A 14085-nucleotide genomic window follows, 5' to 3' on the forward strand; every position below is an offset into this window, starting at 1 on the left:
GAGGGTGCTGGATGGGTAGACACACCTTTAGTATATGGGGGGGGGGGGGGGGGGGGGGGAGGGAGCGAGAGAGAGAGAGAGAATAAAAGAAGAAGAGGAGGAGTACAAAGGAGAAAAATGATAACACCTCTTACACATCAAAAAACCCTTACCTCAGCTCATCTACATGTCAATTTTCGCCACACTGGGTTTTTTAAAATTATTAATATTAAATCAATGTTTTATTTCTGCTAAAATACTGCATTTATATAGAAATTTTTGGCAACCAATTTCTGTTATCTTTGAGTGTTAAACTATATATATAACGCTCAAAGATAACAGAAATTGGTTGCCAAAAATGTCTATATAAATGCAGTATTTTAGATGAAATACTGCATTTATACACACACACACATACATACACACACACACACACACACACACACACACACATACACACACACACATATAAACACACACACACACATGTATACAGTGAAACCTATGTTAATCGGATCATGCCGAGGACCTAATATTTATCGGATTTAGACAGGATCCGTTTAGAGGGTCTCGTTTTAGAATTTACAAAATTTGAGACCATGAAACTTGGCCGGTTTTGACAGGATTCCGGTTTGTTTAGGGTTCTGCTTAACACAGGTTTCACTGTATATATAAAATCTTTAACCCTAACTATTACTGACAAGTTTTTTGATTACTGACAAGTATTTTGATTACTGACACATTTTTTGGATTACTGACAAGTTTTTGCTATACTGACAAGTACTTGTTTCTCAGCAAGCCCATATTAAGAACTGAATCTAACGATTGTTAATACATTAAAAAAATATTTTCACATGCAATAGATGTTTTAGATGATCTTATATTTACAAATACACAAATAATATCTTTAAGAAATGAAATAAGCTTGAAATACATAACTTGTAGCGCAAGAACATCAGACAATTATTTTCTAAAACAATATAAAAAGAACGTTATAAAACAATTTGAGAAAACTTAGAACTTGCACAGTTTTAACACATTTTTTGGCAACCTCTGTTTTGTTGCTGTTAAAATGAATTGTCTGAAATAAATAGCTGGTCAAACAAAATGGTGATATGGAGAACACTTGTAAAAAGTATATATCACTTTAATAAATTACAAGCAACTGAAAAATGACAACATGCAGTTTAGTACAATAATATATGTAACTGTAGGGTCATAATAAATATATGTAATGCCATTTTATTATTTAGTATATAACCACGTTTATGGCTTTCCACAACTGTCAGTGGACAGTGTTTTGTTAACTAGGGCCCCGTTCCACAAAGCCATCTTAGCCCTAAGATCACCTTAAGTGCATAACTACCTTATGAAAGTAAGGTGATCTTTGTGCTAAGATTGCTTCGTGGAACGGTGAACTCAAGTACAATTTTGGTCACGTCAACCAATTTTCACCATTCACACATGTATGTAATGCTTTAATTGAAGAAGACAATAAAGAAATATTTTTTCATGGACACAAGTATATAAATAAAACAAAATGTTTCCCTTACATGTATGAATTTAAAATTAAAATAATTAAAAAAAATTGTAACCATTATGTAATCATTGTGATGCCTTGTTTGTGTTTTGTGTTTTCTTTTAGCACACCTGCTGTCTAATTCTCGAACACATAAAGAACGTTATTTTTGCATCCTTTCTCTGTTTCCTTTATTTATTTATATTTTTCTCTCTTTCAATAATATTTAGTTTTGTTCATATTTAAATAGCAAATATATATTACTGTCGTAATATTTATGTATTTTGGAGAAGGCCTAGTAAGTTGTATAACTTTTGCCTAATCCATTTGTTCTTTAAAAAACAATAAAATATGTTTCAATCAAACCCATTAATAAATTATGGGGTACTGGGATTTCAAATAATACTTTTATTCAACCAATTTTTGAAATTCCAAAATTACATACATTTACCCCCCAAAAACCCCCCAACAATAATAATAATAATTAAAAAAATAAAATAAATAGATATTGTGACTTCATTTATCATCTTCTACTAATTTCTATCTCAAGGGTTACTTGAGGGTTTTAAAATATATCTTGTAAAATAAATAAACATTCACCCGTAGGCACATATTTGACAACCCCCCAAAACACCAAAAAATTAACAAAAACAAACCCCAATGTTTATGTTTATAATTTAATATCACCTCGTGCATAACTACTGATCCAGTTAGATTTTCTTTTCCATCTCCTTGTCCTTGCATGAACATATAACATTCTTTTAAATAAACAAAACAGAACAGAACGACGTCTACACGGCATTGTATGCTTCTAAAATGCAATCACTATTCAACTGGCAAAATACACAAGTTGAGCATGTAAAAATAAGGTAAGGCATTTGATGAGAACCAAACTGTTAAGGCCTTTTTGCATAAAAGAAGAAAGAAGAAAGAAGAAAGAAGAAAGACTTAACAAAGAACACCATTGTAACTGAAACTTGATTTCTTTCCACATACAATGTACATACACAGGTGTATCATATACTAAAGGCAAAAAGGTTTAGCAATTTCATACTATTGCATTGAACTTTAACCCTAAAGCTACAATCAATGACATGACAGTCACACATTTCATTTTGTATTGAATATCTTAAATATTTATTGCTAAACGTTTTTGTCTCAATATTCGTGACAAGTAACGTGTGACGACTATTACTAAGAGAAAATTGAAGCCAGTCAAAAATGGTAGTGCATGGTTGTTGCAACCATGACAGATCAAAGGTCGCCAATACCACTGGCAACCAAACAAATGAAAAAATGACACATCAGATAATCAAAATGGTTGCTGGGCCGGTGCTTAGTCTAAGACTGTAATGACATTACATGCATACAATTTGTATGGCATTGCCATGGTGATAAAGTGTCAGACTTTGCTGTTTAAAAAGTCTCAGACTTTATTACTTTAGAATCTTGAATCTAGACTCTTCAACATTTTTTAAAACACAGGATCTGGGCCCCTTTTTATGAAGCAATCTTAGCACTAGGATCATCTTAAGTGCATAGATACCGTATGCACTTAAGGTGATCTTAGGGCTAAGATTTTTTCGTAAAATGGAGCCTGGCCTGAAAGCATTTATCAATGTCACTGTGGACTTCCAACTGTGTCATCAAATATGAATGAGCAATTCTCTTTTAAAACAGTAACTGTACAGCACAAGTTGTGAAAAACATTTCACGGGAGAAATTGTTTGGGAAACAGGCCATTAAAAAGGAGACAGTGAGGCAGAATATACATGTATGTTTTACCGTGTATGTTAAAAGGGATGGGTTAGGATAGTAACATATATGGCACGGAGATTGCATAGTGCTTACATGTACTTTAATAAAAACCTAGACTTTTCAATCTACACCCAGTTTCTATTTCTGTTAGGTGATAAAACACCACATTTTTACTAATTCCTTCTTGAAATTCATTTAAAAAAAAAAAAAGGTTCAAAAAGTAGTTCCAATTATTATTCTGGTTTAAAGATCTGTTATGAAAATGTAACAAATTTTTAAATGTTTATTAAATTCAGAATTAATCTTGCTAATCTTACAATATTAATATACAGTGAAACCTGTTTCAACCGGATCACTCCGAGGACCTAATATTTATCCAATTTAGACAGGATCCGGTGCTCAGAGGGTCATGTTTTAAATTTAATAACATTCGGGACCATGAAATTTGGCCGGTTTTGACCAGATTCCAGTTAGTCCAGGGTCTGGTTTACACAGGTTACAGTGTAATTTCCAAATATCACCACAGACAACACAGCCTTTTAATCAAAGTAATTATACATCATAGATACAAATTAAATAGTACAACACATCACCCTTAAAATTAATTAAAGAAAATGTGAGTTTTATGTGTCTTCTTTTTGATATTTCCAACTTTTTCCCTTCCGATAAATTTATTTGGCAGTTTTCTGGTTGTCACAGCCGGTGAAGACCTTCTTACATTTCCAAAAAAAAAAAAAAAAAAGGGAGAATAGATAGAAGAGAAGATCCCACCACTCTCCAGTTTTATAACGTTTTTATAAAATCTACATATTAAGGCAGAGCATCTCACACAAGCAAGCTATAAGGCGCTAATACGGTGACACAACCCAATGTGCAATCAATAGTGTTATTACAAAGCAGTTTACTATGTACCAGTAGTGTGCTTGGCAATGTATAATACATGGGTATGCATGTGAAAATTATTGGCCGTTAATGTCAAATAATGCAGAGAACAAAAAAAAATCCAACCTGATTACAGCTTGAAGCCTGATAATGAATACATATTCTAAGTAAGAAAGATAAAGGATTTTAATTGTCAAACTGTGAAGTCTGTTATAGGGGACATCTTGCATAACAACCTGCCTACAAAGGGCATCTTGTAAACCAAGCTGTCTACGTAGATATATAAGTAGTTTAACCTGCTCATATACCACTAGGGTTTCGAAACATGCCCATCCCGAGTCTGACCTCCGATAAGATCGGTGGCCTGACTTGGGTCAGGAATGGCTGTTTATAAAGGACACCTTGTATTCAACCTGCCTACAAAGGGCATCTTGAATAGCCATTCTATAAAAGGTACCTTGTGTAACATGTCTACAAAGGGCACACCATAAATCAATGTGTACAAAGAGCACCTTGAAGAGACGGTCTATTAAAGGTACATTGTGTACAACCGGTCTACACAGACTACCTTATAAATAAACCTGTCTACAAAGGGTATTTTATATATAGTGGACTCTAAACCAGCTTCAAGGGGCAGGACGTAGCCCAGTGGTACAGTGCTTGCTCGATGCGCGGTCGGTCTGGGATCAATCCCCATCGGTGGGCCCATTGGGCTATTTCTTGCTCCAGCCAGTGCACCACGACTGGTAAATCAAAGGCTGTGGTATGTACTACCCTGTCTGTGGGATGGTGCATATAAAAGATCCCTCGCTGCTAATCGAAATGAGTAGCGCATGAAGTGGCGACAGCGGGTTTCCTCTCAATATCTGTGTGATCCGTAACCATATGTCCGACACCATATAACCGTAAATAAAATGTGTTGTGTCGTTAAATAAAACATTACCTTCTTTAACCAGTTCCAAGAGGCACTAATGTAGTGTGTTGGTATGCACAGAAATCGGCATTACAAAGATGCAGTTAATGCAGAACAAGCGAAAAGATTAAAAAAAAAAAAAAAAAAAATAAAACACAACAGAAAAAGGCGACTTGAATTTTTAAGTGAAGAACAAATTGTAAAGAATGAGCCGAATTTACGAAGCCTGCTTATTGTTTGCAGATTTCGAACACCACCATATTGTTCCATCCAAGTTGTTCCATCAGGTTGTGATGTTCAGGGACTCCCGGAGGCATTCAAAAAGGTTTATGGTAAAATAAAGTAAAGTTTGTTTTATTTAACGACGCCACTAGAGCAAACTGATTTTTTATCTTGTCATCGGCTATTGGACGTCAAACACGTGGTCATTCTGACACTGTTTTTAGAGGAAACCAGCTGTCGCCACATAGGCTACTCTTTTACAACAGGCAGCAAGGGATCTTTTATGTGTGCTTCCCACAGGCAAGATAGCACAGACCATGGCCTTTGTTGAACCAGTTATGGATCACTGGTCGGTGCAAGTGGTTTACACCTACCCATTGAGCCTTGCAGAGCACTCACTCAGGGTTTGGAGACAGAATCTGGATTAAAAATCCCATGCCTCGACTGGGATCCGAACCCAGTACCTACCAGCCTGTAGACCGATGGCCTAACCACGACGCCACTGAGGCAGGTAAAAGGTTTATGGTAGACATTTGGAGGCTATATCTACTAAATATGATGCACCACTGACCAAACAAACAGTGTCTTCACAGATGGACTGCAGAATTGAGAATGAGGTTACAGGTATCTCGTGCAAGGATAGCACTATCCATATCCGGCAAGGAAGAGAATTCTGCAGTGTGAAGGTATGACTCAGGTTGAATAGCATATTTGTTATGCTAGCACAGTAAGTTGAATAAGACTACGATGGCTTATGCTGTTTCATATTTAGAACTTGTGCATGCTTTTTCATCTCTTTGGTGAAACTCTTGCATTTTTAACATTTTTAAAAATTATTTTTGATGAAGTGACAAGACTTGACAGCTGTGGTAGAAGTACTCATGATGGGCAACACTGGTTGGGCAGGATATGCACATCTTTCGCAAACACCTGATATCATCACTGTTAAGACAGTGATACACGAGTGCAGGTCATCACAAATGTACTTATTCCAATGAACTCGGTCTGGTGCTAGTTTTGATTTAGAAAACTAGTCTGGGAGTGGCAGTCCTCTTTGTGGCAGTGCAAGAGGGACGAAATCTCCAGTAAAGGATTTTCTCAGGAGTGGCTGTCCTCCAATAGACGTGGCACTAGATAGAGATTCATAGAATCATCCACTATTGTGCCAAATGCCCATTCGACTCTGCATTGTTCAGAAATACAGCCTTGATCATGTATTTCAGCTTTGTCGTTCAGATTTGACATAACAGGTGTGTATCTACATGTATTTACAATGCTTAAACACCTGCTTTTAAGAAAAACAGGCTTCGTAAATTCGGCCCAATATGTTTCCATGGTACCAGAGCAACTTGATATCTATTACCACAAAACCAGTGTTCATATTGGTCTGCAAGCTAATGAGAAATTGAAAACTCAAGATCTCGGTTGAAACAAAAATGTGTAAGAAACCACACGTAAATTAAGTATATTTGTATGTGTATGTGTCAATACGTGTTGTTTGGGATACCTCACCCACCTCCACCCCACCCCCACTCCCCCAGTGTAAATATATTCATATCACCCTTTGTTATAATAACTTACATGGACTAATGAACCTACAAAATGAGCTCCAGTTCATGCCGATGAGATTCTGCCATTTTCTTAAAACAGATGAATCGTACATAATAAACAGTATATATGAATAATATATATTCAGTGTGTGCAATGAGTGTACAAATGATAGACATACTAAATATTTTGGAGTTATTGCCCTTGTTACAGGCTGACAGAAAACCGAGTTATCACCCTTGTTATAGTCCGACAAAACCCCGAGTTATCACCCTTGTTTCAGGCTGACAGAAAACCAGAAAACGGAGTTATCTTTAAAGAAAGGGATCAGAAATTTAAAAACTACACGACTTCTGGGCCAATAATTAAAAACGAACAACCTTTAAATTATGGTGCTGTTTATAAACAGTTAAATTCAGATATTTGTATAAAAATAAAATTCCACTAATTGTGGACTGCAAGTAACAGCAAATCTTTTGTTAAATTTTAGTTAATAAAATACCGTAACAAATTTGTTTTAAAAAATCTTAAAAATAAAATAATGGGTGATAGATCTAAAAATCCCTGTAGTCAGCCAGTGATGAAACAATATTTGTTTTCTTCTAAAAACCCATTTAAAGTCACATTTTAACACTAAAAGACATCCTTAACAACAAATCTGTCATAAAAAGACCACAGACACATATTCCACTTTGAAAAGGTGAGATTTTTCGAACCCTGCTGTAGACACAAGTGCATTTCCATCCTCTAATTTTTTTTTAAAGAGTTTATGAAAAGCGAGTAAAAGCACGATGAGTGAATTTTCATATTTATAACAACACATCTTGCATCAGCCCGAGCACTCTACCATTGGAGAGCCAGAAGGACATCTGTACTATTATGATCGCTCTCTTAGTCAGAGACATCTCTGTAGCGAAAACACAGAATGGCCGAATACCACACTGTAGACAAAGATTCCCAGCTCTAATACAACAAAAATTTTAAGTTTGACGCTAAATACCATTACATTGATAATTTTTGAGTTCGCCGCTATTCAATATTTTACATAGTAACCACTAATACACACACTATGGGGAAGAAAACCAAAAGCACCTTCTTTCAATAATGTTCTGATAAAAAATGTAGAAAACTTAAGTGCAGTCGGGTTTCTTCCTGTAGTGTGTGTATTAGTGGTGAATAAGCCAAATATCGGGGGGGGGGGGGGGGGGGGGGGGGCACAGTGTCCATCCACCCAATCAAACCTTATTTTAAAAAGAAATTTTATAAAATTTTATAAAATACACATATAGTGTGGGCTACCCCCCACCCAATATAAAATCCTGGCTATGCCAATGGATCAATGTAAAGGTATTTAGTGTCAAACTTAGAATTTTGTTTGTATTAGAGCGGGAATCTCTGTAAACCATATGGTAATCGGCCATTCCATGTTTTCGCTATAGAATAATCTGACCGAGAGAGAGCGATCATAGCTGTCCAAATGTCTGTCTGGCTCTCGCACGGGCAGAGTGCTCAGGCTAATCTTGCATGCAACATGTAACGAGATCGACTCTAGACATCCGACGGCATTGTGAAAGGCTTGATCAGGTAGAGTTTCTCCGAGTCCTGTTTGAATATCGGGTGTTTCTGATAGTGCTCTATCAAGTCTTCCATGGACGTGAATTTCTGCTGTCCTATTCCGTACACACCGTCCGTAACGTTCACCCTGAAATGCTTGTTTCTGTTTGGCGCTTTAAGGACCACTGTGTAATGACCAGCCTGCAACAGAAAAACACACACACGAAAATTCAGTATTATTTAAAATTTATTTTCATGCTCATAATCCTGACCTCTGAAAATTGTATCAGGGCTTCTAGATTACGGTAGCCCCACTTCCATGGCTAGTGATATTCCATGTTGGGCTAGTAAATAACCACTATTGCCATGACAGACAGGGCCTCTAGATTATGGTAGCCCCACTTCCATGGCTAGTGATATTCAATGTTGGGCTAGTAAATAACCACTATTGCCATGCCCGACAGGGCCTCTAGATTACATGGTAGCCACTCTCCCATGGCTAGTGATATTCAATGTTGGGCTAGTAGATAAATACTATTGCCATGTCAGACAGGGCCTCTAGATTACATGGTAGCCACTCTCCCATGGCTAGTGATATTCAATGTTGGGCTAGTAAATAACTACTATTGCCATGTCAGACAGGGCCTCTAGATTACATGGTAGCCCCTCTCCCATGGCTTGTGATATTCAATGTTGGGCTAGTAGATAACTACTACTGCCATGCCCGATGGCTAGTCAAAATAAAATAGTCAAATGTTGCAGTTAAGTATATTTTGTAAATATGAATATCCTAACCTCACCCGCCCCATGAGTGTTTTTAAGTTATATCTCCCTCTTTAGGTGACATATCTGATTATTACTATTATTTAGTTAAATTGTATTAACTTAAAGGGACATTCCTAAGTTTGTTGCATTTGTTTATTAACATAGCAGCATTAAAAAAACCTAAATTCTATCCACAGCTATTATTGTGCTAGTGTGTGTTAAACAAACATTCCTGAGTTTGCTGCAATTTTTATGATGTTATCGACTAACAGAGATTTTTTAATGACTGTAATTACATGTCAAATATATTTTTCTGTATAAAATATTAGTGGCTGTATATTAAACGTGTTTCTGATCATTCTAATATTTGTACTAGGTTAAATTTCATGTTATTTCCTAAAATATATATTTTTTCATACATACAAAATTATTTGAAGACAAAATCCAGTTTGGGCTTCTTACAAATATTAAGATGACCAGAAACACATTGAACATACAGATACTGGTAAATAATTTCAAAATGATCTGTTAAACTAAGTTTTTATTATAACTTAAAGTTAACACCCTTAAGCACATACAAATATACTTTTATTGCCAATTTACTTATGTTTTATGGGTTTTAATGACGGTTTTATTTGAAAAAAGAATTTTTGTAAGCCAGGACATGACATTTGTTTTTTGGTAATATTTCATTACTGCTATGTCAAATTTAAAAATTAGGTATCAGGACATCACATCTAAAATATACTACATATGAAAATACTACTTTGTCTTCTTTCATATCATAATTAGTATATTAAATTATTTTTCAAAATATATAATGTCACGTCCTGGCTGATTTGACATGTAAAAGTTAGTTTTATTTAAAAACTATTTTTTAGAAATAAACATCCTTTTTAATTCTCCTTCTTTTCAATGTTCCAAGTATAAATAAAAGGTATAATGATGACTGGTTGTATTAAATGATTAAAATAACCACCTCAAACTTTGAGCCAGGACGTGACATTAAGCCAGGACATGACATTCAAGATGGCAGGTTAAATTGAATAACGATTAAAAATGTATTAAATCTCTCTATATAAAGAAAGTGGCAAAACTGACTAGATAATGCACATGTACCTAAAAGAAATTACTTTTATTTTCAATATTTTTGCCTTGACCATTAAAGGGACATTCCCGAGTTTGCTGCATTGTAAGATGTTTCCGACTAATAAAATATTTCTATGATTAAACTTGCTTATTAAACATATTTTCTTGTTTAGAATATCAGCGTCTGTATATTCAATGTGTTTCTGGTCGTCTTAATATTTGTAAGAAGCCCAAACTGGATTTTATCTTCAAATAATTTCGTACATACGAAAAAATCATTTTTAGAAAATAAAATGAAATTCAACCTAGTACCAATATTAGAACGATCAGAAACACGTTTGATATATAGCTACTAATATTTTATGCAGAAAAATATATTTGATATGCAATTACAGTCGTCAAAACGTCTGTTTGTCGATAACATCTTTAAAATTGCAGCAAACTCAGGAATGTCCCTTTAAGAATCGGAAACAGAGAAAGTGGATGTTTGGGGGAGCATGTTCAAATATTTAACGTGGATTTATGTAGATAAAAAAATACTATTATCAATTAATTCTATGCTTCTATGTTTTGACCAAACAGTGAATTATTGATAATCTACCAATTTAAGGAATATTGTATTTGTACCAAATGTTCCATTTTGTGAATCCAAACTGGTGTACATATACAATAAATATTGTGTCAAAGAATTGTTCAAATACTATAAAATCTACTTACTGTAGGTTCACTATCCTGTACTGTAAACTCTACTTACTGTAGATTCGCTATTTCATACTATAAACTCTACTTACTGTAGGTTCGCTATCCCGCACTGTAAACTCTACTTACTGTAGGTTCGCTATTTCATATTGTAAACTCTACTTACTGTAGGTTCGCTATCCCACACTGTAAACTCTACTTACTGTAGGTTCGCTATTTCATACTATAAACTCTACTTACTGTAGGTTCGCTATCCCGCACTGTAAACTCTACTTACTGTAGGTTCGCTATTTCATACTGTAAACTCTACTTACTGTAGGTTTGCTATACCACACTGTAAACTCTACTTACTGTAGGTTCGCTATCCCGCACTGTAAACTCTACTTACTGTAGATTCGCTATTTCATACTATAAACTCTACTTACTGTAGGTTCGCTATTTCATACTGTAAACTCTACTTACTGTAGGTTCGCTATCCCGCACTGTAGACTCGCTATCCCGCACTGTAAACTCTACTTACTGTAGACTCGCTATCCCGCACTGTAAACTCTACTTACTGTAGACTCGCTATCCCACACTGTAAACTCTACTTACTGTAGGTTCGCTATCCCGTACTGTAAACTCTACTTACTGTAGGTTCGCTATCCCGCACTGTAAACTCTACTTACTGTAGGTTCACTATCCCGTAATGTAAACTCTACTTACTGTAGATTTGCTATTTCATACTATGAGATCTACTTACTGTAGGTTCACTATCCCGTACTGTAAACTCTACTTACTGTAGGTTCGCTATTTCATACTATAAACTCTACTTACTGTAGGTTCGCTATCCCGCACTGTAAATTCTACTTACTGTAGATTTGCTATTTCATACTATGAGATCTACTTACTGTAGGTTTGCTATCCCGTACTGTAAACTCTACTTACTGTAGGTTCGCTATCCCGTACTGTAAACTCTACTTACTGTAGGTTCACTATCCCGCACTGTAAACTCTACTTACTGTAGATTTGCTATTTCATACTATGAGATCTACTTACTGTAGGTTCACTATCCCGTACTGTAAACTCTACTTACTGTAGGTTCACTATCCCTTACTGTAAACTCTACTTACTGTAGGTTCGCTATCCCGTACTGTAAACTCTACTTACTGTAGATTTGCTATTTCATACTATGAGATCTACTTACTGTAGGTTTGCTATCCCGTACTGTAAACTCTACTTACTGTAGGTTCGCTATCCCGTACTGTAAACTCTACTTACTGTAGATTTGCTATCCCGTACTGTAAACTCTACTTACTGTAGATTTGCTATCCCGTACTATAAACTCTATTTACTGTAGATTCGCTTTCTCGTATTATAAAACCTACTTACAATAGATTCACTATCCCATATTATAAAATCAACTTAATGTAGATTCACTATACTATATTATAAAATCTACTCACTATAAATTCACTAACCTGTACTATAAAATCTACTTACTGTAGATTCACTATCCCATACTATAAACTCTACTTATTGCTACATGTATCTCGTACTATAAAACATACTTACTGTAGATTTGCTATCCCATATTATAAAATCAACTTAATGAAGATTCACTGTCCTATATTATAAAATCTACTCACTGTAGATTCGCTATCCTGTACTATAAAATCTACTTACTGTATATTCACTATCCTGTACTATAAAATCTACTTAGTGTAGATTCGCTATCCCATACTATGAAATCTACTTACTGTAGATTCACTATCCTATACTATACACTCTACTTACTGTAGATTCACTATCCCATATTATGAAATATCTTTACTGTAGATTTACTATCCTGTACTGTAAACTCTACTTACTGTAAATTCACTATCTCGTATTATGAAATATCTTTACTGCAGATTTGCTATCCAATACTATGTACTATGAGATCTACTTACTGTAGATTCGCTATCCCATACTATGAAATCTACTTACTGTAGATTTACTATTCCATACCGTAAAAACTACTTACTGTAGATTCACTATCCCGTATTATGAAATATACTTACTGTAGATTCACTATCCCGTACTGCATCCTCTACTTACTGTAGATTCGCTATCCCGTACTATAAAATCTACTTACTGTAGATTTGCTCTTCCGTACTATAAACTCTACTTACTGTAGGTTCACTATCCCGTACTGTAAATTCTACTTACTGTAGATTTGCTATTTCATACTATGAGATCTACTTACTGTAGATTTGCTATCCCATACTGTAAACTCTACTTACTGTAGATTTGCTATTTCATACTATGAGATCTACTTACTGTAGATTTGCTATCCCGTACTGTAAACTCTACTTACTGTAGATTTGCTATCCCGTACTATAAACTCTACTTACTGTAGATTCGCTTTCTCGTATTATAAAACCTACTTACTATAGATTCACTATCCCATATTATAAAATCAACTTAATGTAGATTCACTATCCTATATTATAAAATCTACTCACTGTAAATTCGCTATCCTGTACTATAAAATTTACTTACTGTAGATTCACTATCCCATACTATAAACTTTACTTAGTGTAGATTTGCTACATGTATCTCGTAGTATAAAACATACTTACTGTAGATTTGCTATCCCATATTATAAAATCAACTTAATGAAGATTCAGTCCTATATTATAAAATCTACTCACTGTAGATTCGCTATCCTGTACTATAAAATCTACTTACTGTAGATTCGCAATCCCATACTATGAAATCTATTTACTGTAGATTCACTATCCTATACTATACACTCTACTTACTGTAGATTCACTATCCCATATTATGAAATATTTTTACTGTAGATTTACTATCCTGTACTGTAAACTCTACTTACTGTAAATTCACTATCTCGTATTATGAAACATCTTTACTGTAAATTCGCTATCCCATACTATGTACTATGAGATCTACTTACTGTATATTCACTATCCCATACTATGAAATCTACTTACTGTAGATTCGCTATCCCGTACTATATCTACTTACTGTAGATTCACTATCACGTACTGCATCCTCTACTTACTGTAGATCCTGTACTATGAAATCTACTTACTGTAGATTCACTCGCCCGTATTATGAAATATACTTACTGTAGATTCACTATCCCGTACTGTAAACTCTACTTACTGTA

General features: G+C 34.9%; 1 protein-coding gene across 2 annotated transcripts in view; it reads right to left on the reverse strand.

Moving 5' to 3' along the window:
• Positions 1-7506: 7506 nt before the first annotated feature.
• LOC121369870 (cytoplasmic protein NCK1-like) overlaps positions 7507-14085 on the reverse strand; it is a 49358-nt gene continuing 42779 nt past the window's right edge. For both annotated transcript variants that reach the window (XM_041494950.1, XM_041494956.1), the window contains one exon: positions 7507-8576. In XM_041494950.1, the coding sequence (XP_041350884.1) occupies positions 8370-8576 (207 nt within the window). In that variant the 3' untranslated portion in view covers positions 7507-8369. The remainder of the gene's footprint in view (positions 8577-14085) is intronic.

This window comes from Gigantopelta aegis, chromosome 1, assembly GCF_016097555.1.
Source record: "Gigantopelta aegis isolate Gae_Host chromosome 1, Gae_host_genome, whole genome shotgun sequence".
NCBI classification, from domain to species: Eukaryota; Metazoa; Mollusca; class Gastropoda; order Neomphalida; family Peltospiridae; genus Gigantopelta; species Gigantopelta aegis.